Source organism: Acanthamoeba castellanii, assembly GCF_000313135.1.
Source record: "Acanthamoeba castellanii str. Neff unplaced genomic scaffold scf7180000084669, whole genome shotgun sequence".
NCBI lineage: Eukaryota > Discosea > Longamoebia > Acanthamoebidae > Acanthamoeba > Acanthamoeba castellanii.
Window position 1 is genome coordinate 382,296 of NW_004457554.1, and position 26,193 is coordinate 408,488.

General features: G+C 59.2%; 8 protein-coding genes across 8 annotated transcripts; 5 read left to right on the forward strand and 3 right to left on the reverse strand.

The window, feature by feature from the left end:
- Nucleotides 1-456: 456 nt before the first annotated feature.
- On the forward strand, nucleotides 457-3,428 carry ACA1_113830 (uncharacterized protein; the record flags this gene model as incomplete). Its single annotated transcript, XM_004342098.1, has 11 exons — nucleotides 457-512; nucleotides 596-688; nucleotides 710-1,048; nucleotides 1,481-1,812; nucleotides 1,934-2,090; nucleotides 2,234-2,320; nucleotides 2,454-2,607; nucleotides 2,723-2,852; nucleotides 2,964-3,179; nucleotides 3,273-3,310; nucleotides 3,387-3,428. The coding sequence occupies 11 exons, from the start codon at nucleotides 457-459 to the stop codon at nucleotides 3,426-3,428; spliced, it is 1,644 nt and encodes a 547-aa protein (XP_004342147.1).
- A 233-nt stretch (nucleotides 3,429-3,661) lies between these two features.
- On the forward strand, nucleotides 3,662-4,643 carry ACA1_113840 (dual specificity phosphatase; the record flags this gene model as incomplete). The annotated part of the gene is made up of 4 exons (XM_004342099.1): nucleotides 3,662-3,935; nucleotides 4,061-4,211; nucleotides 4,324-4,405; nucleotides 4,488-4,643. The coding sequence occupies 4 exons, from the start codon at nucleotides 3,662-3,664 to the stop codon at nucleotides 4,641-4,643; spliced, it is 663 nt and encodes a 220-aa protein (XP_004342148.1).
- Nucleotides 4,644-4,719: 76 nt separating this feature from the next.
- On the reverse strand, nucleotides 4,720-5,663 carry ACA1_113850 (peptidemethionine (S)-S-oxide reductase; the record flags this gene model as incomplete). Its single annotated transcript, XM_004342100.1, has 6 exons — nucleotides 4,720-4,785; nucleotides 4,887-4,987; nucleotides 5,068-5,127; nucleotides 5,222-5,317; nucleotides 5,408-5,537; nucleotides 5,625-5,663. The coding sequence occupies 6 exons, from the start codon at nucleotides 5,661-5,663 to the stop codon at nucleotides 4,720-4,722; spliced, it is 492 nt and encodes a 163-aa protein (XP_004342149.1).
- A 413-nt stretch (nucleotides 5,664-6,076) lies between these two features.
- On the forward strand, nucleotides 6,077-8,844 carry ACA1_113860 (acyloxyacyl hydrolase; the record flags this gene model as incomplete). The annotated part of the gene is made up of 12 exons (XM_004342101.1): nucleotides 6,077-6,244; nucleotides 6,353-6,454; nucleotides 6,569-6,671; nucleotides 6,763-6,891; nucleotides 6,990-7,081; nucleotides 7,175-7,306; nucleotides 7,369-7,439; nucleotides 7,597-7,831; nucleotides 7,923-8,021; nucleotides 8,145-8,263; nucleotides 8,356-8,587; nucleotides 8,734-8,844. 12 exons carry the CDS (start codon nucleotides 6,077-6,079, stop codon nucleotides 8,842-8,844), a joined length of 1,593 nt encoding a protein of 530 aa, XP_004342150.1.
- A 459-nt stretch (nucleotides 8,845-9,303) lies between these two features.
- Nucleotides 9,304-15,007, forward strand: ACA1_113870 (CUB domain containing protein; the record flags this gene model as incomplete). The annotated part of the gene is made up of 26 exons (XM_004342102.1): nucleotides 9,304-9,409; nucleotides 9,515-9,647; nucleotides 9,806-9,930; nucleotides 10,037-10,150; nucleotides 10,254-10,346; nucleotides 10,481-10,618; nucleotides 10,705-10,894; nucleotides 10,974-11,029; nucleotides 11,157-11,249; nucleotides 11,330-11,376; nucleotides 11,511-11,566; nucleotides 11,677-11,816; nucleotides 11,922-12,008; nucleotides 12,144-12,274; nucleotides 12,364-12,498; nucleotides 12,628-12,793; nucleotides 12,905-13,044; nucleotides 13,197-13,304; nucleotides 13,346-13,353; nucleotides 13,461-13,529; nucleotides 13,723-13,893; nucleotides 14,039-14,117; nucleotides 14,216-14,292; nucleotides 14,409-14,512; nucleotides 14,656-14,816; nucleotides 14,909-15,007. The coding sequence occupies 26 exons, from the start codon at nucleotides 9,304-9,306 to the stop codon at nucleotides 15,005-15,007; spliced, it is 2,826 nt and encodes a 941-aa protein (XP_004342151.1).
- Nucleotides 15,008-15,291: 284 nt separating this feature from the next.
- On the reverse strand, nucleotides 15,292-18,306 carry ACA1_113880 (uncharacterized protein; the record flags this gene model as incomplete). Its single annotated transcript, XM_004342103.1, has 7 exons — nucleotides 15,292-15,352; nucleotides 15,442-15,529; nucleotides 15,636-15,949; nucleotides 16,059-16,925; nucleotides 16,979-17,354; nucleotides 17,458-17,965; nucleotides 18,196-18,306. The coding sequence occupies 7 exons, from the start codon at nucleotides 18,304-18,306 to the stop codon at nucleotides 15,292-15,294; spliced, it is 2,325 nt and encodes a 774-aa protein (XP_004342152.1).
- Nucleotides 18,307-19,003: 697 nt separating this feature from the next.
- Nucleotides 19,004-19,797, reverse strand: ACA1_113890 (uncharacterized protein; the record flags this gene model as incomplete). The annotated part of the gene is made up of 2 exons (XM_004342104.1): nucleotides 19,004-19,582; nucleotides 19,681-19,797. The coding sequence occupies 2 exons, from the start codon at nucleotides 19,795-19,797 to the stop codon at nucleotides 19,004-19,006; spliced, it is 696 nt and encodes a 231-aa protein (XP_004342153.1).
- A 1,005-nt stretch (nucleotides 19,798-20,802) lies between these two features.
- ACA1_113900 (leucine rich repeat domain containing protein) lies at nucleotides 20,803-26,029 on the forward strand (the record flags this gene model as incomplete). The annotated part of the gene is given in 17 exon segments (XM_004342105.1): nucleotides 20,803-20,854; nucleotides 21,160-22,201; nucleotides 22,297-22,405; nucleotides 22,518-22,733; nucleotides 22,851-22,997; nucleotides 23,104-23,239; nucleotides 23,311-23,431; nucleotides 23,445-23,787; nucleotides 23,884-24,300; nucleotides 24,387-24,517; nucleotides 24,620-24,713; nucleotides 24,805-24,976; nucleotides 25,078-25,274; nucleotides 25,355-25,432; nucleotides 25,510-25,602; nucleotides 25,686-25,770; nucleotides 25,869-26,029. The coding sequence occupies 17 exon segments, from the start codon at nucleotides 20,803-20,805 to the stop codon at nucleotides 26,027-26,029; spliced, it is 3,594 nt and encodes a 1,197-aa protein (XP_004342154.1).
- Nucleotides 26,030-26,193: the final 164 nt, after the last annotated feature.

Below are 26,193 nucleotides of genomic sequence, written 5' to 3' on the forward strand. Positions count from 1 at the left end.
CATCGCCACCGCCATCGGCGCAGCGACGAGGAGGCGCAGGTGGACACGGGGGACGACGAGCGACCCCATCGCCATCGCCTGAAGCCGCATCGCTACCATACCGAGGCCAACTTGCGCCAAGCCAGGGCGCCCCTCATCACCATCGACGACGCCTCGCCTCTCTCCTCGCCCGACGCCTCGGTACCCCACAGCCTCTTACACAAAAGAAAATCAAAGGAAGGAAAGAAAAGGAGTCACACGGCTCGAAAAATTGGTTTCTTAATTTTTGTGGTGCCGCTGCTCGGGGTGATGCGTGCGGTGCTCCGTGGGTCGAGCCAACACACGAGAAGACCGACCATCACCACCACCAGTGCCACTCCAATAATCCCAACCTCAACATCATGTTTAACGCGGCCCCGCCCGCACGCCCGCGGTCGAGAAGCGGCAATTTTGCTGACGCCTCTTCTGTCCTTCTTCATGCCGCCGCCGCCACCGCACCAGCAGCTCGCAGCTATCGCCCGCAGCCACCTCTCGTACCTACCCTCACCTCCGACCCCCGATCTTCTTCTTGTGGCTCTTTTTTTGTCGACCAGCGTGCTAACCCCTGGGTGCGCAGGGCATCGACGACGGAGACCACCAGGGCGGGCCGACGCCCCACCTGGCCTTCGCCGAGCCGCCGCTGCTGCTGCTCGCTGGGACCCAAGGCGCAGCCGGTGCGCTGGTCTCGCAGGCCTCGGCCGCCACCACGCGCCCGCACGCCCGCACTAGCGGAGCTTACGACAACCCGCAGCAGCAGCAGCACCACGCGCGCCAGGAGCAGTACCGTCAGTACCAGCGCCAGTACCAGCACGAGCACCCGCTCGAGGAGCTACGGCAGCAGCAGCAGCAGCAGGAGCCGCACCAGCACAGTCAACGTCCGCACCCGGCCTGGCGCGCGCGGAGAGCGCACCGGCGCTGCCGCCCATGACCCCGCCGGCCCACTCGTCGCTCGCCGCCATCGAGCGGGCCTTCCCCTCCTCCTCCTCCGCCGCGCAGCCCGATCGCCCGCCTCGCCTGCCGCCGCTTTGCGGTACTCTTTCCTCTCTTATAGTCTCACCATTTCCGCACAATGTAACCATCATCGCGCTCACCTCCTCGTGTCGTGTCGTTGGTCGTGTCGTGTCGTGTCGTGTCGTGTCGTGTCGTGTCGTGTCGTGTCGTGTCGTGTCGTGTCGTGCCGTGCCGTGCCATGTCGTTGGTCGTGGTTGTGTGTTGCAGAGGCTGCCGATGAAGGATTGGAAGCATGCGCAGGCGAGAAGAGAAGGAACAGGATGGCGCGGGTGCGCGAGCGTCGAGCCGCCGACAAGACGGCCTCGCACGCGGTGCTCTACTTCCCGGATCGCACCGAGGAGTCCGTCATCGGCGAACTCGATCGGCCTCGACACCTGCATCGCCACCACGACCACCACCAACACGATCAAGAGCAGCACCATCACCACCACCACCAATTTCATCGTCATAGCAAAGAAGCCAAGTCCAATCCGTTCGAGGTGGCCCACTTCCCGCCGCCGCGGCTCTACGGCAGCTCGCGCCTGTCGTCGGCCCTGCCGCCCGGCTCGCCCTGCCCCGCGGCGGCGGCCGACGTGGACGTGGGCCACCGGCGGGAGACCCGCGCCGAGGGCAACACAAAGACCGACGAGGAGGAGCAGCTGCCGGACTTCCCGTTCCCGGTCAGCCCGCCCGACACGTGGGCGCTCATGCGGTCCCTCGAGCAGCTCTACCGCGACGGGCGGACCGCCATCAACCGCGACACCATCGTCGGCCGCAAGCTCTACAATTTCCGCGACCTCTCCGGTGCGAGCGTCGCCCAGCCTCGCCGTCCGCTCGCGACAAACGATCGTTACTCACTCGGACCTTCGTCACGTGTGTCGTTTGTCGTGTGTGTCGTGTGTGTCGTGTGTGTCGTGTGTTGCAGAGGCTACGCAGAGCGCAAAACACGGAGTGAAGGTGGCGTCGCAGAGAATATTCAGGTCGGCGTGCCTGTCGCGTGGCGATGTGGACCACGTCGACGTGGTGAAGAGTCTCCTCTACCTCAAGGAGTTCGTGCAGGTCAAGACCATGATCGACTTCCGGTACTCCTCTCACCCCTTCTCCCTTCTCTTGCCTCTTCGCTTGACATCTCCTCACACATCCACTTCGTGTGGTGTGTGTTTGTGCGGTGTGTGTGTGTGTGGTGTGTGTGGTGTGTGTGTGTGTCGTGGTGGCGGCGGTGTAGAAATAAGGACGAACGGATGAGCGATCCGCTCGACCCCGTGGTCGATGCCGTCTACCCGCGCATCAAGAAGGGCACCTTCATGGACCCGTCCTCCTGCAAAAGGCAAACGCTCCACACCCGCATATCTCGCATTCCCTTTTTGTTTTATTTATTGTTTTAGAATGATTATTTGTTATTTTTATCACTTTCTATTTCGTGTACCAACCTTGTTGTACGACAGGTACAACATTCCGCTGATGAACAAGAGCTTCAAGATCATGGGCCTCTTCCTGCCCTCCAAGTGGGGCACCAAGATGAACATGGTCAAGGCCGTCGTCTACGGCTCCGAAAAGACGCCCACCGAAATATTCGCCGAGGAGGCCATGAACCCGATGGTGAGCCTGCGCTCCCGTCTGCCCCAATCCAATGCGGTCCATCCTAACACACGCGCGTGTCGTGTTGCGTGTGCGTTGTGTGCTGTGTGCGTTGTGTGTGCCGTGTCACCACCAGGGTCTGCTGGGGCTCAACAAGCTGATGCTGGTGTACGGCAAGGAAGAGATCGCCCAGGTGCTCCGAATTTGCGCCAACTCGTCCAACTACCCCATCATGTACCACTGCTCATCGGGCAAGGATCGAACGGGTACCCAATTCACCGCACCGACCAACGACACGACACGACCAACGACACGACACGACACGACACGACACACTCACTTTCCGAGCGTGGTGGTGGTGGCGTGGGTGGTGGCAGGGTTGATCACGGCCCTCATCCTCCTGTGCTGCGGAGTGGACGCCCAGGACATCATCACCAACTACCACCAATCGGAGATCTTCCTGTCGCCCGTGATGGACCGCATCACGGCGGAAAACCAGGCCAAGGGACTCAACGCGGGCTTCGACGGGACGCCGCCCGAGGTCATGGAGCAGACGATCGGCTACATTTTCGAGAAATGGGGCTCAATCACAGGTACCACACACACAACACACACAACACACGAGCCGCCCAACGTGCAGGCTCGTAAAGCCAACTCGCCTGACGCTTGTCCACCACCACCACCAGGGTATTTTTCGTATATTGGATTTGGAAGCCGTGACCAGGTATGTTTCCTCTGCATCATCATCATCATCATATTGGCACCGCCCCACTCACCTTTTGACCAACCGATGGCTGCAGATGAAACTAGTGCAGCACCTGGCCCACAACTCCCGCAAGTGAGAGGGAGGCTGGCCCCACCCATTCGCCTTGCATCCTTCTTGTTGCAGTAATAGATATATGCTAAGTGGTGTGTATTTACTACATTCACACCAACTTACACAGCCTAGCAGCCATACAATAACTTTAATGAAGGTTTGTTGTTGGTGTGTGGAAAGAGTGTTGTTCGGCTGCCGCAAACAAGAAAAAGAACCTTGCAAAAGAAAGAAAGATGATAAAATAAAAGAAGATACTAAATGGACCAGTGGGTGAGGCTCAAGCCTGTCGCACCAGTCACTGTGGAAATGCATGAGGTGGTGCCGGACTTCCTCTTCCTTGGCAGTGCCCGCGCTGCCGTCGCCGTGGAGCGCCTGCGAGAGCGAAGCATCACGCATGTGCTCACCGTTACGGACATCCTCCCGCGCCGCACCAGGGAGGCCTTCGGACCCGCCCACCATCTCCACATCAACGTCGACGACCTGCCCGGCGAGGCCCTCTCCACCCACTTCGCACGCGCCATCGCCTTCATCGGTGCCCACCGCCCACTTCATGTTTTTCTTTTTAGGTTAAAGTTGAGCACACACGTGTGCACCCTGTGCTTCACTGTTAATTAACGTTATATGTTGATATGTTGATATGTTGTTCTTCTATAGAAGGGTCAAGGGAGGGGGGTGGCAGGATCCTGGTGCACTGCACGGCGGGCGTGTCGCGCTCGGCGTCGGTGGTGATGGCCTACCTCATGCACGCACACGGCCTCACCCTCAAGCAGGCCTTCATCCACGTCAAGCAGCGACGCACCAGCGTGCGGTGCGCTCACGATTCTCTTCGCCTGAGAGACTCGAAACAGACTCAAAAGCACGGCGCGTTGAGAGACTGACTCGTGTGTGTGTGGTGTTTGTGGGGTGTGTGTCGTGTGTAGACCGAACGGAGGGTTCATGGAACAGCTCGATGCCTTCGAGCGGGAGCTCCACGGCAGCTCGTCCATTACGCCGCTCGAGCTCGTACGTGCCCCCAGCTAGGAGCAGACGTGCCACGGTGCGTGCGTGTGGGTGTGCGTGCGTGGCTGATGGGTTGTGGGCACAGATCAACATTACGACGGTGTACCGTAAGGAGTGGCTGCCGGCAATCACAGGCCGAGAGCCGGAGCCGCTGCCCGCACCCACAACGCGAAGCGCACCGCCGACGACGGCGGCGGCGACAAACACGGAGGAGGAAGAGGCCGCCACGTCGCAAGGATGATGCGAGTTGGGTGTGTATGAAATTAATAAAGCGTGCTGCGTGGCGACAATAGCCAAACGGGCCGATCTGTGGTGGTTCACCAGCGGAGTCGGTGGTTGCAGTAGCCGCTGGGGTTCTTCTCCAGGTAGAGCTGGTGGTAGTCCTGTTGACATCGAAGAGACACACATGCGCGTGAGGAAGGCCATCACCATCGACAAACATATTGCACGCCCACTCACTCGCGAGTGCACGCGCGTGGCGTACCTCGGCCGACCAGTATTGGCCCACCGGGACGATCTGAGTGACGATTGGAGTACGCGGGTAGTGCTCCTTCTGCACCTTGTCCTTCACCTCCTCTGCCACCTCTGCGCTCCCACGTTACGATGTCTGACGTCAGATCGCTGCTGTGTTCACTTTCACTTTCGCGCAACAAAACGAAACGCACTCTTCTGCTCGGGCGTGTGGTAGAAGATCACCGAGCGGTACTGGGTGCCCACATCGTTGCCTGACGTCACGCGCGGCACGAATGTCAGTAGATGGTCGGTCTGCCTGCGCCGACGACATCAAGCGCTGGCAAGGTCAAGCGGTGAAGGGAGTACCCTGGCGATCGACGGTGGAGGCGTCATGAATGCGAAAGAAGAACTCGACGAGGCTCGCGTAGTCCACGGCGTCCTTCTTGAACTCGAGCTTCACCACTGCCCAGGCACCAGCAAAGTGGTAAGCAATGGGGGAGGAGACGAGAGAAGGAGGTGGAGGGGTGGGAAGAGGGTGCATGTAGTCGGTACCTTCGGCGTGGCCGGTGTCGCCATCGCAAACCTGACGGTAGGTGGGGCTGGACTTGTCACCGCCAGCGTAGCCGACCTCGGTACTCGCCAGGGCAGAGCCGAACTCCTTCCGGAAGAACTTCTCCACGCCCTACACAGTAATCACAGATTCCATCTTCAGCAAATTGATGTACTTGCTCGCGAGGGTCCAGGGTTTCGTGTGTGGAGGGCTGCGTACCCAGAAGCATCCAGCGCCAAAGGTAGCGGTTTCGGTCATGTCTGCAGAGTTGTGCGGACTGTAGAGGCGGCGAGCGTAGGAGCCCGAAGAGGTGGTGAGGGGGCTCTTGAGAGAAGTGGAAGAAAAGCTGAAGCCGGAAGCGCGCCTCGTGGTGGAAGCCTGCGCGCTGCTAGCGAGTAGCGAGAGAGTAATAAAGGAGATGCTCAAGTAGAAAACGAACAAAGGCGCTACCGTGCAGCTGGCTCTTGCGGTGCCGAGATGCGTTGTGTAGAGAGAGGTGTTGATCTGTGGATTGAGATTCGCAGCCCGCAAAGATCGCCACTTCTACACGTGTGACGTCAGGCCTACGCGGCGACACGCGGAAAATAAGGAGGAAAATTTAAACTATGCGGCAATTAGAAATCGCCTTTGCCGTTCTCTATCTCTGTATTTGCCGCTGGAAGAGGAGGAAGATGAAGGGCCTTGTCGTGCTGGTGGTGATCGCCGCCCTCACGTTCGCGTCGCTTCCGGCGCGTGTGGAGGGCAATGGGTGGACGTGCTTTTACTGCACCATCATCACCAACACGCTGTTCGAGTACACTCTCACTCACGGCAATGACATGGGCCAAGCCCTTGAGCAGGTGGCCATTCATTCTTCCCCCCCCCCCTTCTCCTCCCTCCGCTTCGTCTTCTTTCTTTTCCTCTTTTCATCTCCGTTGGTACCTCACCTCCGGACAATACGCGCGCAGGTGTGTTACCTGTTCCCGCAGGAGTACCAGCGCACGTGCGAGGACATCGTCTTCGTAGCCGGCCCCATCATCCTCAACTACTACGTGGCCGGTTCAACTCCCGTACGTGCGGCGCTACGCCCGTCTTCGTCTTCACGAAGGACAAGCCGCTTCGTTCTTTGTCCCTGATCTTTTTATTAATTTTATTCCTTTTTTTAAAAAATATTTATAATGCAGGACGAGGTGTGCATCAATGGGTTGCGTATTTGCGACAAGCCCGAGTGTGTTCTCTTCCCCCGGAACAACGCCTCCTCTTCAGCCTCCGCTCGCGTTAGCCGAGGTGAGTCCCGCTCCGCTCTGCCTTGGTGGGCACACGTGTGTGCGGTGAACTCTCGCTAACTTGTTTTATGTCGACGGGTGTGGCGCAACAGAGGAGGGCGTGAGGGACCAGCTGTTGGCCCTGTTCGACAAGCTCGCCCGCACTCCTCGCCGGTCCGTGCGCGCCGACCCCGTCGTGGACCACCTGCCCCTCGTCGACGATGACGACGACCGCTTCTCCAGTACTTCCTGCGCATCAGCACCCATCTCCACTCATAAGGCCGACGTTTTAACGCCCTTGGTGTGTCGCGTCTTGTGTTGTGTGTGCGTGTGCGTGCAGCGTTTGCGACCCTGCGCGGTACCTCGTGGCGCGGCAAGGATTGCGACGACCATGATCCGAATGTGTACCCCGGCCGCAAGGCGGCTCCCTCGGTACGGCACTTTTCTTCGTCGTCGTCGTCGTCGTCGTCGCAATTCACGATCACGAGACCAACCAATGATGATGTGGTCGTGGTCGCGGTGCAGGGCAAGGAAAGCGCGGACTACAACTGCAACGGCATCAACGGAGTGGACCCCACGTCGGGCCGGCCATGGAAGGACCTCCTGTGCGCCAACAGTCAGCAGATGGGCGCCGTGATCTTCGGCGACAGCGCGGCCGTATGCGCTCTCTGACCCCTCCAACTAATGACGCGTGCGTGACTCACATTCCACCCAACCAGGCCCACTTCAGCATCAAGCCCGAGTGGCTCGAGGGCCAGTACATCAACTCCACGACCTACTCCGACCTGGTGTTCGGAGCCACCAACGAACTCGACTGGCCGCACAAAAGCTGGTGCCCTGCTTGCTTCTCTACTGACCAAAAAGAGCGAACCACCGGCTCACATGTGATTGGTGTGTGTCGTCGTGTGTCGTCTGTCGTCTGTCGTGTGTCGTATGCGGCGGCACAGGGTGACCGGTCACGTGGAGGATCCGTTCGTCGACTCGCTCTATCTGCGCCTTCGCAAGCAGAACCTCTGCAACCACCGCGACTACCAGAACGTGGCCGTGAACGGCGCCAATTCGCTGAAGCTCAAGAGCATCGTGCCCACTGTGGCGCGAAACGACAGCTTCGATCAGCCCGTCCTCGCCGTGTACGCCAACATCGGCAACGACATCTGCAGCCAGCGCCCCAACCTCGACCACGTACGTGGATGGATGACGCAACCTACGCCGCACCCGCCTCTGATTCCTGACTTCTCGTCTTGCTGACATGCTCGCAATGGGCGTTGTGCAGATGACCTCGGTGGCAGACTTTACGAGCAACGTCATCAGCACCCTTAAGTACCTCGACTCTGGCGTGCTGCCCGCCGGGAGCCACCTCCTCCTCGTCGGCGTACTCTCTCTCTCTCCGTCCACCCGTCTTCGTTCTTTCTTTCGTTCTTTTTAGCTTCGATTGGGCTCCGCCGATGCTGATTGATTGTGTTGGCCACCTCATCACGACGACCACCATCATCAGCTGGTGGATGGCCGCTTCCTGTGGGACACGCTGCACGCGCGGATGAACCCCATCGGCCGCCCCTACGAGGACGTCTACTCGTGGCTGGCCTGTATCGGCATTAACCCCTGCTGGCAGTGGTACGCGCCTCGCCGCACGCACCGCACACGCGTTTTCTGACACATTTGGTTGTGGGGGTGCGGTGTGGGTGGTCGCTGTGTGTTGCATTCAGGCTGAACCCCAATGCCACCATCCGCAACGCTGCGTCGACCCGCGCTGCCCAGCTGAGCGACGTGCTGCTGCAGATCTCGAAGAACAGCACCTTCAAGCACTTCGACACGGCCTACACCCCCTTCCCGCTCGCCCAGATCGCTCAGCAGTGGGAGCAGCGAGGCGGCCAGGCCGCCGACCTCATCGAGCCCATCGACGGCTTCCACCCGAGTCAGATCGGCCACTACCTCATCGTACGTTGCCACTCCACACCGACAGACACGTTTTGTTGCCGCACGCGTGAGCGCGAGGCCCTCGCTCACTAGGTACCCTTTTGGTGTTGTGGCACACGCACCATCGCACACACAATCGCACACGCACAATCGCACACGCGGGACAGGCTGGCGACGTGTGGAACGGGCTGCTGCAGAGCCGGCCCGACTGGATTCCGGCGCCCAACCCCAATAACGCGCGCATCGCCCAACTCTTCGGTGCCCAGGGCGGCTACTAGTCGGCTTTGCCTTCGTCGTGCCGTACCGGATGTTTGAAGTTTCTCGGCTGGACCCGGTTGGTTGCTTTCTTTAATTGCGCGTCCGCAAGTGGTTCTTGGCTTCCGAATCTGCCGATCGTTACCCGGCACCAAATAAGACAACCGGACTCGGTGGCGCACGCGAGTCGTGCTGGAAGAACTCCACAACTGCCCCCTCGATTGGGCTTGACGACCGGCCGTTCAACAATTAAGATGATGTTTGTGTTCGTGATCCTCTTCTTAGGTGCGCTACTCCCTCCTGCTGCTGTCCATGGACGTTGGAAATTGCAATTTTGACGTGATTTTCACATTTTTGATGGATTTGGATTGGGGCGAGTAGTGGGAGGATCGACGTGGGCGGGAGCGGACAGCCCGTGTAGCGGAAGCGGGGTGGTGTGGACAGAATCTGCTGGCTACTTCGCCCTCGATGGATCGCTCGAAATGCCTGACGCCATCTTCAACGCCCTTGCCCGCTTCCCCACCCAGGACCACAATGCTCTCACCGACTCTCTCGACTGCACCTGGGTCCTCTACCCTAAGTATAACGGTACCACGCTTTTCATCATTTGTCCATTATTCGCGAATATTCTCTTATTATTTATCCTTTTTATTTTGCATAAGTCTTATAAGACTGGTGTGGCGATGTGCACAGGGAACTCGAAAAACGAGAGCAACTCGACGACACAACGGCAGGTGTTCGTCTACATTGACATCCTCCTCCTGGGCAGCGGCGATTCGGTCACCTTCTACGCCGGCAATTCCACCTCCGCCCCCGAGGTCTTCAGGTGCCCTTCACTTCCCCCTTCTTCTTCTTCTCCTCCTTCTCTTTCTATCTCGCTTTCCTCTCACTTGACTGCGTGTCTGCGGTGTGTGCGGTGTATGCGGTGTGTGCGGTGTGTGCGTGTGTGTGTGTGTGTGCGCGCGCGCGCATGTTTTATGGTAGCCGTACTGGTCCCTATGAGGAGAGCGCGTCGCAGGTGGTCAGCTCCAATCCGGGAGAGCCCCTCTACATCCACTTCGTGGGCACCTCGACCGCCGCCAAGAACCTCGGGGCCTTCTTCCAAGCCGGTACCCGCTCCCCATCCACCCACTCGCCGGCTCCCCCGCCACCCCACCACTGCAGCACAAACGGGACTCATGAATGCCGTGTGTCGTGCGGTGCTGCTGCTCGCAGGGGGTTGCCTAAAGGGAGTTCAGACCTTCAGGCAGAGCGCGGGGTCCTTTAGCGACGGGAGCGGCTGGGTGGCCGACTACATCGAACGCTCGGATTGCGCCTTCCTCGTCGGAGGTACCTCGTTGCCGCGTGTACACGTGTGTGTGTCGGCCGATGATGGCGTGACCTCCTCGACCGACTCGGTTGCGTGTGGTGCGCGTGCGCGTGTGATGGACAGGGCAATCGAACAAGCTGGTGTCCCTGGCTGTCCAAGGCAACCTCGAGGAGAACTTCGACTTCGTGTTCGTGCGCGACGGCACGTCGGAAGACGGTACCCCCCCCCCAGGGCCTCATTTTTGCGTGTGTGTCGAGAAACGAATGCATTCGTGGAATGTAACGCATCCGGGAAGAATGTGGCTCATCGGTGGTGGCTGGGGCTGGCGGTGTGCGTATCGACACACACAGCGCCACTGGTGGCCATCTACACGGGCGCCATCGACGAAACGATCATCAGCACCAGCGATTCCCTCTACGTGCGCTTCGCCTCTGACAAGTCGATTGTAGACCAGGGCTTCAATGCCTCCTTCACCCTCATCGACCAGAGTACGTCATCGTCATCGTCATCGTCTTCTCTCTTCCCCCTCCCCCTCCCGCGTGAGCGCTCACGGACTCAACGCAATAATTTCCAGCGGGGTGCGCGGGGCGGACCAATCTCACGGACAACCGCAAGTACTTCACCGACGGCTCGGCCGGGAACACGTACCCGAACAACCTGGACTGCGAGTGGTGGATCAGCCCGACGCCGCCCGTGGGCGAGATCAACCTCTACTTCTCCGAGTTTGACGTGGCCGAAGGCGACTACGTCGCTATCTGGGCCGCGTACGTAGCCGCAGCCACATTCCATTCATTCCACACTCGTTCACATCCTCACCCACACCGATTGGTGGCGTGTATGCAGTGTGGGCGGCGTCAAGGACCAACAGCTGGCGCGCTACTCTGGCTCCTCCATCCCCAGTGCGCCACTCTCCGTAGTTAACGATTTTAATTAGCCTCTTGTTGCTAAAATTCAATGTTATATTTACAATATTATTTGTACATTTATTATCATTATTCATATTATTATTATCTCTGCCGTGTACAGACCCGATTCGGCACGAGGGTGATGAGCTTGTGGTGCACTTCCACACGAACGGCAACAAGGCGGCCCAGGGCTGGGCTGCCGTCTACTCGGCCGGTAGGCCTTCCTGCCCCAACTCCACACTTGGAAAAAGTTTGCGGGTCTGACCTTCGTTCGGCCTCCCCCCCGTGCGTCAGGTTCGTGCCTCGCACAAGGCACTGCGCTGGGCCCTCGCTCGGGAGAGGTGTCCGATGGCAGCGGAAACGATATTTACAAGGCACTCTCTTCTCTTCTCCTTCTTCTTCGATTCGAAACCGTCTGACGGTCTAACACCTTTCCCGCCTCCCATGTCATCGGCCGTATCGACCAACCCCACAGGACAGTCTCAGTTGCTTCTGGCTCATCGACCTCTCGGCCGACCCCGAAATCGAGAAGTGCGCACCGCACCGCCTCTCCTACCGACACTATTATTATGATGATTATCATATTTTTTTAAACTATTGATATTGCCCGTAACGTTTTTTTGTTCACCGACTTTGTGCAGGATCGAATTCGAGTTCACTCTGTTTGACCTGGAGTATCGCTTTGACTACGTGTCGATCTACGATGGCAACTCGGTCAACTCTCCCATGGTGGCCGAGTTCACCGGTTCCACGCCCAACATCACCGGCTACGCCACCACCCGTACTACTTTCCTTTCACCCCCCCCCCGGATCGTGCTCACTCATGGCCGGCCGCAGCGGCGCTGACATACAATCTATGACGTGGCGCGCGCAATCGACATGCCAGAGTCGAAGATGCTCATCAATTTTGTAAGCGACGCCGACACCGGAGGCCAGGGATGGCTTCTCAAGTACAACGCCGTCAACTTTGCGCGTACGTCGGACCCACAAGGCCCCCCCTCACTCCCCGTGTGTGTATGTGTGTGTGTGTGTGTGTGTGTGTGTGTGTGTGTGTGTGTGTGTGGCCTCGCGTCGCATGCTCACGCGTAATGTGCTTGTGCGCGCGCAGCCGTGAGCTCGGACAACAGCTGGATCACCGCGGTGGTGGCCGTGGTCGTGGTGGTGCCGTCCATCGTCGTCTTGGGCTGCCTCCTCTTCGCCGCCTTCGCCCTCTGGATCTGGTACCGGCGCAGCCACAAGGTACCCGACCAACCCCTTTGCACGACCCAACGTTTTTTTATTTAACATTGTTTTTCTCTTCGGTTTCCTGTGTCTTTCTTTCTTTGCAGGAGGAGCAACTGGTGGAGCCGGACTACTACCAACTCGTGACAGCGTCCACCATCGAGCCGCTGCTGTTCGTTTCCGCCAATTCCTCGCTCCCGCGTGTCAAGCACGACCCTGAAGGCCTCGCCAAGTTCACCGCCGTACGTTCGCCACCGCACACGCACCAAGACGGCTCTCTGCCACTAAGCAAGCTTGCTCGGGTTATGGCATTGTTTTGAAGTTCTCGCTGCTGACACACACACACACACGCACGACACGTGTACATACAGCTCCTTCTTGATCCCGACTTCGCTCAAGCGCTCATTCTCGGCGCCAAGAAGTCGCATATCGAAGTCGACACGGTGCGCATCAGCAGGCTGATCATGCTCACCTACATCTACGCCGGGCGACCGCTTGCCATCCTCCAGGCCCAGCTCGCGCGCGAACTGCGCAAGGGTACGCTGCGCACACGCACACGCGCACGCCACGCACACGCGCACGCACACGCACACGCACACGCACACGCACACGAGGTTCGCTGACGGAGTCTCTTCTCTCGATCTGCAGGATCGAGCAAGACCATGTTCCGGGAGGACACGGCGCTGACGACGATGTTCAAGGTGTGGTCCAAGGTGGAGGCCATGCCCTACCTCTGGCACAGCTTCGCCCAGCTCGTCCAGGAGGTCAAACACATCGCCGCCGCCAAGGTGCACCCCCCCACCCGCAACCCCGTTCATATTCTCGTGTGCGCACACGCACACGCACACGCACACGCACACGCACACGCACACGCACACAACACACACGGCGCATGGACGCCCGACTCACATGACACTCGCGTTGGATGTGCATTTATTAGAACAAGAACCTGGAGCTCTCGGAGTCGTCGAGTAATCTGGAGGTGGACCCGAGGCGGCTGACGGCGGACGACAACAACCTCCTCAACACGCTCCAGCTCGAGCTCGTGGTGCAGAAGATGCTCTTCAAGCTCTTCTCCTCCGCGCCCAGCTTCCCAGGTGACCACCGCCACCCCCTCGTCCCCCCCTCTCCTTCTCCCTAAACACGACACACAACTGACCCGGGCGCGATCGACACCCGACACGCGCGCGCATGTGCGACGCAGGGAGCTGCGCAAGTTCTGCCAGATGCTCAAGAAGGAGATCCGCAAGGTCTTCCCACGCAAGGCCAAGAAGTACCACCTCCCCCTCCTTTGTGTTTGTTTACCCCACTTCTCTATTGTTGTTATTATGCATCGTCATCAATAATTTTATTGCTATTATTGCTTATTGCTATTGCTGTTGTTGTTGTTATATTATTGTTGTTATATTATTGTTGTTATATCATTGTTGTTATTGTTTCTGACGTTGTTGGGCGTGCACCGCCAGGTTCTACCGGATGGCGGTGGGCAATTTCCTGTTCCTTCGGCTGTTCTGCCCGGCCCTCGTGGACTCGTTCGAGTACGGACTCATGGACTCCCCGCCGGACACGGCCTCCCTCCGCCTGCTGGTGCTCATCTCGAAGGTCCTCCAGGGCATCGTCACCGGCAGCGCCTTCCGGTGCGCTGACCACATATTTTTCTTATTTTTCTTATTTATGTATCTATTTACTCGTATTGCATTCATTTCTTATTTAATTATATTATCATTATTATTATGGGTTTCTGTTGAAAATGGAAAAGGCGACTGACGTTCGTCGTTTCAGGGAGGACTACATGCAAAACATGAACGCGTTCACCTCCCAAAACCTGCAGTCCCTCGTCCAGTACCTCGACGACATCGCTGTACGGACCCGCCCGCCCGTCTGCCCGTGTGTGTGTCGTGTCGTGTCGTGTGTTGTTCCTGAGCCGGCCTGTTTGCTCACTTATTGCTCGGATGACAGCGAGTGGAGGACAACGAGGAGTCGGACAAGTCCAGTGAGGAGCCGGACAACGACGATGACGAGCTTGTCGAGGAGAGGTACGCACACAACACACAGAACACCACACACAACAGACACCCGCACCACCCATTTCCAACCGTATTGATGTGTTATTTATGTATTAATGTGTGATTGTGTCGCCTCGGCAATATAGGCCCGTCATGGAGATGTCGGTGGAGCTCGACGTGTTCGATGTTGAGTCAGGCCTCAAAATGAGCCAAAACGTGGACAAGGCGGCCAGGAAGCAGATGTCGGACAGTACGCACTCTCACGGCCCCGGATTGCCTTCTTTCCTTTGCTTTCTTTTTCTTTTGCTTCTGGCTGGTCTGTCGTGTGTGTCGTGTGATATCGATGTTTGTGTGATGCCGTGTGCCTGATCGTGTGCTGTCTATCAAACGCAGGCCAGCTGCAGGGGATCCCCGAGATCCTGCGAAACAACCGCAAGTCTCTGCGCGTGAATCGAAACCAGGCGATCACCATCCTGTGCGCGTTCGCCGTGTCCGTGGCCCCCGACGTGATCGACGCCATCACCGCCACCCTGCCTGGCAAGAAGAAGGCCAAGGTATGCCTTCCTTTCGGGCTTTCTAAGAAGCCATTTTTGTGGCGGCGCTTAACGCAACGTTGCTCCGCACGACACAACACACAACACGACAGGCGTTGGAGCAGACGTTCCGGGAAGTGCTTCCGCTGCTGAGCGACAAGGGCTACTCCGGCGATGACACAGGGGAAGACAGTGACGAGGACCGACTCTAATAACTCTTCTATATTTTTTTTAAAAAAACAACACTATTGTATGATTTAATCATCGACAAAACCATCCAGGTGGTGGTTGCACCAAGAGGAGAAGCTGTGCTCATCTTCAGCAGCACAGAACTAACATCAACGTCCACATGGATTCTTGACACACGCGCGGAGACTGACCAATCAGTTGGCAAAGCAAGGCGAGTCAGGTCAGGTGTCTAATTAGAGTGCTTCACAGAGAAGAAGGTCCAGCAAGATGAAGCAAGAGTGCAGAGTGGGCGCAGTGTGTCCCTCCTTCACTCGCCTCGCTTGAGCACCTGCATGGCCTTGGCACACAGGTTCACATAGACGCCCTTGCTGCAAAAGGAAGAGAAAAACACAATGAAGCCACGGGAAGGGAAATCAGCTAAGCTCGCATGACACACCCGACACACACGACACAGTACCTCTGGCATTTTTGGTACTGCTCAGTCTCCAGGCGGACGGCCTCATCGATAGCTGTCTGCATCCAGGCATCATCTGGCTGTCCCGCACCTGTCGTGTGCGCCATGTCACGTTGCGTGTCACGTTGTGTGTGTTGTGCGTGTGAGCAGGACAGGTCGCGGTGATGGGAGGGACCAGGAAAAAAAGAGAGAAGTACAGCTGTCGAGGGCAAAGTGGAGGAAGTGGTGTTTGCGGAGCGTCTCCTCGAGGAACTTGTCGAGGACGGCCTGTCGCACGGCGCGCGGGACCTTGGGCTTGAGGTCGAACGCCACCGTCGGGTAGCGGGGCGCCGGCACAATGTCCCGCGGCTTGCCCTGCAGCTCCCGGTACTCCACCTCCTCCATGTCGTCCTCTTCCTCCTCCACCCCGCCGCCGCCGCCCATCACCGCCACCTGCTGCTGCTGCTGCTGTTGCGGAGCGCCGGCCACGGCACTCGCAGAATGCGCCGGCCCCAGGCCCAGGCTCGCCGCCCTGTTTATTGTCATTATTGTTAGCGTTAGTGGAATTATGCATAATTAGCATAATCAGATTATCATTATCATGATTGACGATAAGCAAGAGTTTGTGGTGGGGGGCGTACTGGCGGGCGGCGTGGGCAGCCGACTGGTGGCGCCGCTTCTCGGCCTCGTCCCGCTGTCGCTGCTTGTCTTCGAGGTGCTTCCTGCGCTGGTCCAGCATGGCCCGCTGCTTATCGGCTGCTGTCAGCTGCCGCTGCCGCTGCTGCTGCTGGCCTGGGGCAGGCGCTAAGGAGGCGGCCGACGTGGCAGCGGTCGTGGTGGTGGCAGTGGCGGACGGCGTTCGGGCGGCAGCGGGGCGCACCAGCACGGGCATGTCCTTGCGGAGCTTGGCCAATCGGGTGCTGCCGGACGACGACGACAAAGCTGATCTGTTGACTGACGGCCTCGCAATGGCCGACGTCGACGTCGGCAACGTCGGAGCGAGCGACGACGATGACGACGATGCGTAGGCAGGCGCGAACGATGACGAGGCGGTTGACGAGGTCGAGAAGGCGTAGGGGAGCGAAGAGGGCGCGACCGAGAGCGACGACGCGCCGGCGCCGGCGCCAGCGAGGGTCGACGGCAGCACCGGCGCGTAGAGCTGCGAACCGCTGGGCCGCGGCGGGTGCGAGCCGGTCGACGACGAGGCATGCGCGGTACTACCCGAGCCCTGCCCTGCGCGCTGGGCCATCATGCGCTTGTGCTTCTCCACGGCGAGCTGGAGCTGGGCGCCCTTCACCTCGAGCGCGCGCTCCGTCGGCGCGTCATCGGGCTCGGCCGGCCTCTTCCGGAAAAAACCGGGTATCTGGCCCGCCGCCGCCGCCGTCGGGCGTGACTGCCCGGCCGATACGGTCACGCGTTGGGCTCCAGGCGCGCCCGCTGGTCTCGCGGATGACGTCATGATGCCCTTCGTGGCGGTGGTCGTCGCCGGCACCCGCTTAAGCAGCTGCCTGGGCGGCGGGGCGGCGGCGGCTTTCTTGGCTTTTGCCTCGAGGAGGAGCACATCGTCATCGTCTTCATCATCATGTCGTCGTCATCGCCGCTGCCGCTCAGGTTGAGCGGGCTGTCGAAACTGCCCATTGGCAGCAGGGGATCGTACTCGTCCATGGGCGCGATCGGTTCGACCCGCGCTCGCTTGACAATGCCAGCAGGCGGCGACATGGCGGCGGTGGCGGCCACCAGTGACTGGGCGGCGGTCCGGCTGCGCGGGTGCGGTTGGGCCGAGGGCGGGGCGGGGCGCGCGGGGGCTTCGAGCTTCCGCTTGTCCCCCGCCTGTGGCGGCGCCCTAGCGGCCTGCTTGGGACCCGTGGTGGGTCCCTGGGCCGCACGCTGTGGTCCACCCTCGCTCGCCGACGGCTTGGCCGACACCAAATTTTTGGCTGCACACGGCACGACACGCACAACACACGACACACACACAATGCGTCAGCCATTGGGAGGAGAGCCACACGCGCGCACACATACGCGCACACGCACACGCACGCAGCTTGAGAAGGCGCAGCGGCAACGTACGCTCGGGGCGCGAGGCGGGCTTCTTCTTGGGGAGGGCGAGGCTCATGGATGGGAGGGAGGATTTGGCGCCGGTTCCTCGCAGCGCGCTCAGCCCGCGCAGGCCCTCGCGCCGTCGTCCCAGCAACAGCGGCTTTTTCACCGACGGCGCCGACGCTGTGGGCTGCTGCTCGTAACTCGCGGCCGAGACGTCCATAGGTGCCGGCGGGGCCGCCGACGACAAGCGGGCGGACATGGCCGTGAGCGTGGCCACCAGCGACGCGTGTGGGTTGTAGGCGCCCGCGGGCGCGGGCGCGCTGGGCTGTGGCGGGCGAGCCTGGTAGCCCCCGACCGGTGCAGCCGACGACGAAGATGGCGGCTGCTGCTGGGGCGGAGCTGAGGAGTAGGAAGATGATGAAGAAGAAGAAGGTGGTAATGGCTGTGGTGGTGCGGCTCCGAGAGACTGGTAGGGAAGTGGTAGGCCGCCGGCTCCGGCCAGCGCCTGTGCGAGGACCCTAGCGAGGTCCACCGCTGCCAAGAGGGGAATGGTGGGTGTGATAAGTAAGAACAGGCAGCCGACAATAACGACATTGGGCGCTTCTACACGACCGCGACAACACCACAACGTACGAGAAGGCCTTGGTGGGGGGGGGACGTACAGCTGCCACCGGGCGGTGGCGCGAGAGGAGGCGGTCCGAGCGGCTGCGAAGGGAGAGGGTACGCTGAAGGGACTGGGGCTGGGGCGGGGGCTGGGGCCAGAGGCGCTGGTGCTGGCGTGGTGGTAGGGGCAGCTTGAGGCAGCTCCTCGGTGGCTACTCCCTTCGATGCTGCCAGCAGCGCCATCGCGTCATCTGCGCGTAGCAGATCGCCGTCAGGGCCAATGCGTAGCGCCTAGTACGGGAGGGGAAGGTCATACCATGAGAGTAGGGACACAGGCGGCCGCGTGGACAGGAAGAAGGTGGTGGTTGGCCATCGTCGTGTAGTCGGTTGAAGAGATAATGGTGCAGATGCGGCGGGAAGTGGTCGGTGCAGCCAAATTGCGAAAAGTACTGAGTCCCCCGAAACATTCTTCCTCCTGCATACACCCCCATCGTCACCCATCAGCACTCAATTTGTGCCACACGATTAATCGTGAAAAAGCCTTCTAATTCACAAATCCAACCTTTTGTTGCCGAGACGGGCCAAGAAATGTAAGAAAACAAGCACTAAGGCTGAGTGTCCCACTCCAACGCCCACTTACGACTTCAGCCGCACGGCTTTGCGCTTGTGATTGTAATTCTCTGCTAACGTATGAAAATGCAAGATTTTCTTTGTCTTCAAAGAGAAAGAAACAGGTTCAGGAAATGATTATCTCTTAAGGTTGCAATGTAGCGATCAAATCAGCCAATGGACAACAAGAATAGTGACTGAATTTATGGAGGAAGGGTGAACAAGGGTGCGGCAAGTGATACACAAGCCCAAGGAGAAAGGATGGCGCTCTATGCGCCATTGAGTCAGCTGTTGTGGAATAGTAGGAGCGAAGGGAGAGAGGAGAGTAGGTTCAGTTGAGGAGGGCCGAGATGGACATGATGTTCGCGCGCTCCTGCATGGGCGCGGAATGCGACGCAGGTGACGACGCGGACGAAAATGAGACGAACGGCCTCTTAGTCGATGCTGAAGAAGCGGGCTGCGAGTCGTTGTCGGGTTGAGGCTGGAGGTCGCCGGTGTCGTCGAAGGAGCTGTAGGGCTCGGCCTCCTTGGCCTTCCCGAACGGACTGGTGCAGCCCTGGGCTCGCTTGGCGTCCCGCTTGCTGGTGTGGGCCAGGGCCAGCAGCTGCATGGCCGACACGGCGGCCGCCTCGTCGGCCAGCCCGAGGAATGCTGCGGATTGGGCCGCGGCCATTGTGGACGACGACCAGGACCCACGTCGACGAGCAGCAGTGGGCTCGGCGGTCGGGAATGTCGGGAATGTGGTCGAGCTGGTGGCGGTGCTAGTCTTCTTGAATGTCGACTGGGACACGGGCGACACGCTGTTGCGTCGCGGGCGCCGCGGCTTGGCCTCGGCCGTAGTGGCGCCAGTGGTCGTCTTGGTCTGTTGCTTCTGGAGGAGGGCCAACAACTGTGTCTGGACTCGCGTAGTCTGCAGATCACACAAGGAATTAGCGACCAGGCAATGACAGCGCCAACACAACAACCTTGTTAATCCACAACCACCACAAGACCAGCAAGTGCACGCACCTCTTCCCAGTAGCGCTGCTGTTGGAACCATGTGCTGGAGTTCAGGGCGTCATCGACTGAGCGCGGAGCATCGGAAGGGATCGAAACAGACGTAGAGGAAGAGGAAGCGGTTTGCATGGCGATGTATGTGAAGCGGAGAAGAAGAAGAGAAGAAGGACGTGAAGCGGATGGTCTAGGTTGAGGATGATGACGATCTTATGCTGGAGAGGTCGGCGGACTCGTGATATATCGTATTGAGTGGTGGATGTGTTGGCTGATTTCGATAACTGCTGCCGTGGCCGTCTCGCCAGTACTTGTAGTGGAGGCCTCCGACAGCTGGACATGAGCTTGTCACGAGGTGGACCTCACGCCGGCCCAACAACTCTGCATAGTGCTGTCCACAGCTGAACGAAGGGGCAATTCGTCAGAAATTCGCCCTACCAATAAGAAAAAGCTGACAGGCCAGATTAAAAGGGTGAAATTTCACAATCGCCTCCAGCAATTCCTGCCTATGGGCGAACACGTGCATTCCTTAAATTGTCAAGGATGAATGTTGGGAGCCGCGGGTTCGAACCTTGGCGCAGCCCATATTTTCAGCTTCAAAAGCTCTACTTGATGTAGCCACACCATTCTCTCCAAGCAAGAAGAAACACAGTTCTTGTAGTCTCTATGGGTGAGCGCCAATGACCATGCCAGGCAACTGAAGGACTTGCGAATGTCGAAGAGCTCTTCGTAGCAACGGACAGAACTGTCGGAGTGAAGCAGCGCCAATCACATTTAAAGTCCGACCAGCCGACAACGCGTGCCTTCCGTGCGGCACCACGCGAACAACTCAACTTCGGGCAGGCGAGGAAGGAGAGGCCAGCTCGACTTCATCTCCATCCATCCATATTCTTCTGGTCTTGAGCTATTCTGCTCTCTCATCAAGGGCTGCACGAAAAGGATTATCATCTTTTTTCAGCCGGACGACGAAGAAGAGGCCCTCAGCATTTATTTTACCTCTCTTCTTCTCTCCTTCATTCTCGTCGCTTTCATCGGAAGCTGGTCCACCACAAAAACATAGAAAGCGAAACATCTATGAGTTTCATGCTACGAAAAACATCAAAGGGGGCGACGTGGGACCTTCCACCTCCCTCTAACGATATGGCCCTCCCACCCCCTCCCGCACACCTGGGCGCCCCTCCCGCCCCTCCTGGTACCCCCCCCCTCTTCCCTCTTTCGCTTTCGCTTTCGCTTTCCTCGTCGTATTTTGGCTCATGTCGCGATCAACGACTCAAAGGCGCGGCGTCACCTACCGACCAACATCTACAACGAGGTACCTACCACCCCCAGTCTCCCCAGCCCGGGCCTTGGGTTATTTTGGGTTGCACACACCTGTCCAAAAGTGGCCACAATAATAAACAATAATATTATAATATTATTATTCCTATTTTTGACAATGTAGACTCACCATACACATGTATGTGTTGCATGTTGGCTTTTTGTCGTGTGTCAATACAGTGAGCGTGGCCTCGCGCATCAACCGACTCTCGACACCGCTGCCGCTACGCCCGAGCTCGTTCCAGGCCGGCTTGCCCTCCGCCGGCGGATCCCTCTCGTCGCCCTCGCTCCTCTCCCCGGCCTCGTCCCCCACCCTCGGCCGCAACCTCTCCTCTTCCGCCTCCGCCACCACCACACCCGGCACGCCGCCGCCGCCGCATTCAGCGGCGCTGACGTCATCATCGTCGTCGGCCGCCGCCACGTCACCGCTGACGTCATCAGTAGGCTACCGGCGCTCGGTCATGGGCGGCAGCCCTCTGCACAGCTCGGGCGACACCGCACTGCTCTCAGGCCAGGCCGGCCGCACTGCGCGATTCTCTTCGTCCGTGTCACTCCTCGGCAGCCCGTCGACACCGCCACCGGCCGGCGGCACTGACGACGGCCAAGGCAACAGCGGCAGCGGCAGTGGCAGCGCTTCGCCGGCTTCGGCGCTGTCGCCGACGTCGTCGCCGCGGATGAGCAAGCGGAAGAGCATGTTCGTCAATCCGTTCTCGCGGTCGTCGTCATCGTCGCCGCCGCCGCTGTCGCCCAAGTCCTCCGATGCGCACCCGGTGACCGCCGCGTCGGCCTGTTCTCCGCTCGACTCGCCCAAGAACCGCAAGACCGTCGTCATCACTCCCTCTTCTTCTTCTTCTTCTTCACCATCTTCTCCTTCACCGTCATCTTTCTCTTACGCGTCTTCATCTTCTTCTTCATCGCCATATTATTCTTCCTCGTCGATCAACTCCTACACGCCCGTCGCATCGCCGTCGTCGTCGTCGGGCGTGACGACGCTCAATCCGCTGACCGTCAATTCGTCGGTGTCGCCGCGGAAGAACAACGTGCAGCTGCTCAACATCACCGGCGGCGGGGGCGGCGGGGTGATCAAGGAGATGTCGGCCTCGCTGCTCAAGACCCTGCTGGGCGGCGACAACGCCAAGTACCCCGTCATCCTCGACTTCTCCAAGGGCTACCTGCTCGCCAACGACTACTTTGTCGCTTCGTGTCCCGACATCATCAAAGAGTGCGACACGACACACGACACGCACGACACGACGCACACGACAAGCATCGAATCTCACGTGTGGCCATTTGTGTGTGTGTGTGTGTGTGTTCCAGGATCAATCTCTCGCACAATCAGATCACCGAGTGCAACTCGCTCTCCCACCTGAGCAAGCTCAAGCACCTGTTCCTGGACAACAACAAGGTCTCCGACATCTCCTTCGAGGTGCGTCCACGCCCCACCACCATCACCTCTCGAGACCGCTCTGACTCACCTGTGTGTTGTGTGTCGTGTGTGTATGTCGTGTGTGCGTGTACGGTGGGTGTGAAATGTGCAGGGTCTGGTGAGCCTGAAGATTCTGTCGCTGATGGGGAACGAGCTCGAGTACCTGACCTCGATGTCGGACCTCGACAAGCTCGAGCACCTCAACCTCTCCGGCAACAAGCTCACCGCGGGCTTCCACGAGCTGGCCAAGCTCAAGTCGCTCCTCTCCCTCAACCTCAGCAACAACAACTTCAACTTCACCCTCCGCAAATTCTACAGCTTCCTCCTTGTACGCATTTCCAACCTTGATCTATTTATTACTATTATTTATTATTTGTTATGTGTGTTTATTTTAATGTAGTGATTTATTATCTTTATTTATTCATTTATTTATTGTGTTGTGCAGTTGCCGTTGAAGAAGCACACGAAGCTGCAGTCGCTGGCCATTGGGCGGGGCAACCCCGGCGCCAACAACATTCCGAACTTCCGGCTGTGGGTCATCCACGAGCTGCCCCAGCTCAAGATCCTCGACGAGCGTCCCGTCGAGAAATCCGTTCGTCCTCCTCCCCACCTGCACGTGTGTCGTCGTGTGCGGTGTCTGACACACACGCACACACGCACGCACACACACACACACACACACACACGACACAATGCAGGAGGTGGAGGAGGCGGCAAAGCTCGAGGCCACGGGCCAGTGGGCCGACAAGGACGGCGATCGGCTGGAGAAGAAGGGCAACTGGACCGCCCCCGCCGAGTCCACCACCCGCGTCGTGGCCTCCCACCTTAACATCGGTACCACCTCTCGCGCACTGCTGACGTCACCGTCACATTGACATTGACGTCGGCACTAATTATTGCACTAGGCACGGCGCCGGCGCCCGAGGAGCCCGCGGCGGCACAGCCGCGAGTGGTCAAGCGGGCCGACCACCTTAATGTCGGCGGTGGCGGCGATGCCGTCAGCGCCCCGGGTTCGCCATCGATGACGTCCGCCCTCAAGCGACACTCCCAAGGTGGTCGTGCGACGGCCCGACCTCAACGTCACGATCGGCGGCGACAGCAGCGAAGACGAAGGCAGCTCCCACGGCAGCGGGCGCAAGAAGAAGGAAAAGGAAAAGAAAGACAAAGGAAAGAAGGAAAAGAAGGGCAGCGGCATCAAGACCACGACAGTGCTCGGCAAGAAGAGCAGCGGCAACGGCACCGTGCGCAGCCGGGCCGGATCGGAGACCGACGATCGAGACAAGTGGCCCACCGACCCCTCCATCCTCGCCAAGATCGCCAGCTCCCTCCCCGTGCCGGCCTCTGCCGCAGCCGCCGCCCAGGCTCGCCCTCCCTCCACCGACGTACGTCGCACTCTCACCCGCCTTCGCTCTTTGCCCCCCCCCTTTCGTTCTTTGTTCTTTCCCTCGCTTTCTTTCTTTGACATTGGGGGGGGGCAGTTGACGCAGGGCGCGACCGCACAGCGCTTGTCGCAGCAGTTGACAGCCAGCCAGACCCAATTCGTCGGCGGCGCGCAACAGCAGCACCAGCAGCCGAAGCAGGAGGAGGGCAGCGTCGAGACTCGCATCGACTACCTGCGCTCGTTCTTCCTGCTCGACGAGCTCTCGCACACGCTGTGCCTTTTCGCGCAGGCGGCGGCGACGCCGGTGTGGGGCGCCACCGAGTTCCTGCACCTCAACAATCAGCTCAAGCAGCTCGTGGTCCACACGAAGGTCATGTACGAGCGCGTGCAGCAGTTCCTCGCCCGCTACCCGTTCGAGGAGAAGCGCATCACCGACGCCACCGTCGTCGTCCAGAACAACATTCGCGGCCTCGTCATCTCCGTCAAGCAGCTCAACGAGGCCCAGGCACGCGGGGTACGTCTCGTCGTGTTGCGTGTTGCGTGCGTTGTGTGTGTGTGTCGTGTGTCGTGTTGTGGAAACTAATCGCTGCGCGTGCACAGGGTACGGTGGCGACGGCTATCAGTGCGGCGAAGGAGCTGGCGCTGGCCCTGTTCCGGATGTTCAACATCGTCGAGGAGGGCGCGATCCCCTCGACCGACGAGACCGCCGCCGACATCCAGGAATGCGCTCGGTATGTGCCCTCCCTGCCGATTGAAACTTTCGTGCGCGCGTCTCACAGAACACACACACACACACAACACACGCACAACCGCAAATGATGTCGTTGCTCCAGGGGTGTGATGAAGCTGATTCAGATCGCGACGGGCATGTCGCGTGAGCTGCACATCGACCAGTACTCCGAGCTCCTCCTGCAGCAATCGGAGCGGGTACCGCCCACTCCCGCACGCGCCGACTGCACTCATCGCACACACTGACAACACGACCAACGAAACACGACACACGACACGACACACACAGTTGTCGCATCAGTTGAACATCAAGATCCCGACGCTCCAGAACCCGGAGGTGCAGCGACGAGCGGCCGCGTCGACGGGCAGCATCAACGGAAGCATCACCAAGCTCATCGCCCTCTCCAAGCAGTACCAGGCCGACCCCAGCCCGCTCCTCCTCCAGGAGATCCGTCACACCGGTACCACCTCGTCGGCCGTGTGTGTGTCGTGTGTCGTGTGTGTGTGCGTTTGTGTGTGTTGTGTCGTGTCATTGACTCACACTCGTGTGTCGTGTTGTCAGCGCAAACGATTGCGACGGAGTTCCAATCGATCAATTCGATGGTGCACACGTCGCGGTTCGCGTCGCCGCTGTCGCCCTACGACGAGCGGGTGATGTACGAGACCAGCCACCAGCTGCTGGTCGAGGAGAACAACTACGTCGGCATCCACGAAGACGCCATGCTCCCCAACGAACGCCAGGTCCTCGACCACATGAAGGTACCCACCCACTCCGCCAGTTCTCTGCATTCCATTCATTCTTGTTAATTCGGCTCATCATCGTTGGGTGGGGGGAGCAGACGATGATGCAATTGGCGGGCGAGATCAAGGCCGTGGTTTCGCTCAAGCCGGTCTCCACGCCGCACCTCATGCAGCTGGTACCCGCCCAAGCTTGCGCCCCCTTTTTTCTTTGCGTCCTGCACCGACCTGACCGCACACGCACACGCACACGCAGGTGTTGGACATGTCGTCGGTGGGCGCGGCCACGTGCCACCAGCTCTACGTGACCGCGGCCAACTACGCCGACCGCGCCACTCGAGAACAGCTCGTACGCGCTCTCGCTCCTCTCATCCCCTCTCTCAGGGTGGCCGTAGCTCACCAACTTTGGCCATTTTGTTTTTTTCTGTGCAGGAGCGGTACGGGCGGGCCATCCGGTACTACTCGTTCCTCGAACGCATCGCCCTGTGCTCCCTCATTCTCAACTTTGCTGCTCCCGGTACCGCCTCTTTCGCTTTCTCTCTTCTCTCTTTCCTCGCTTTCGCTTTCGCGTTATATTAATTGCTGACGTGGCTTGTCGACGCACTTGCGAACCAGACGTGCTGCACCTGTCGACGAGCATGAAGGGCCAGGCCTTCTGTACATCCAACGCCATCAAGATGATCCTCCTCTCGGCCCTCACCCAGGCCCCGCAACTCTCCGGCCCCAAGCGACACTCGGGCGTCAACTTCGACGACCTCCTCTCCATGCTCCAGTAATGATTCATCACATTACCAGGTTATGTTGTTGGGTTGAAATTGTTTAGTCACAGCGAAAAGCAAACAACGAAAACGACTGGCAGAACGCCAGAAGAACGTGTGTTCTCTGATCGCACACGCACACACGAAAAAAACACGCGTGGTAAGAACGTGTGTTCTCTGAT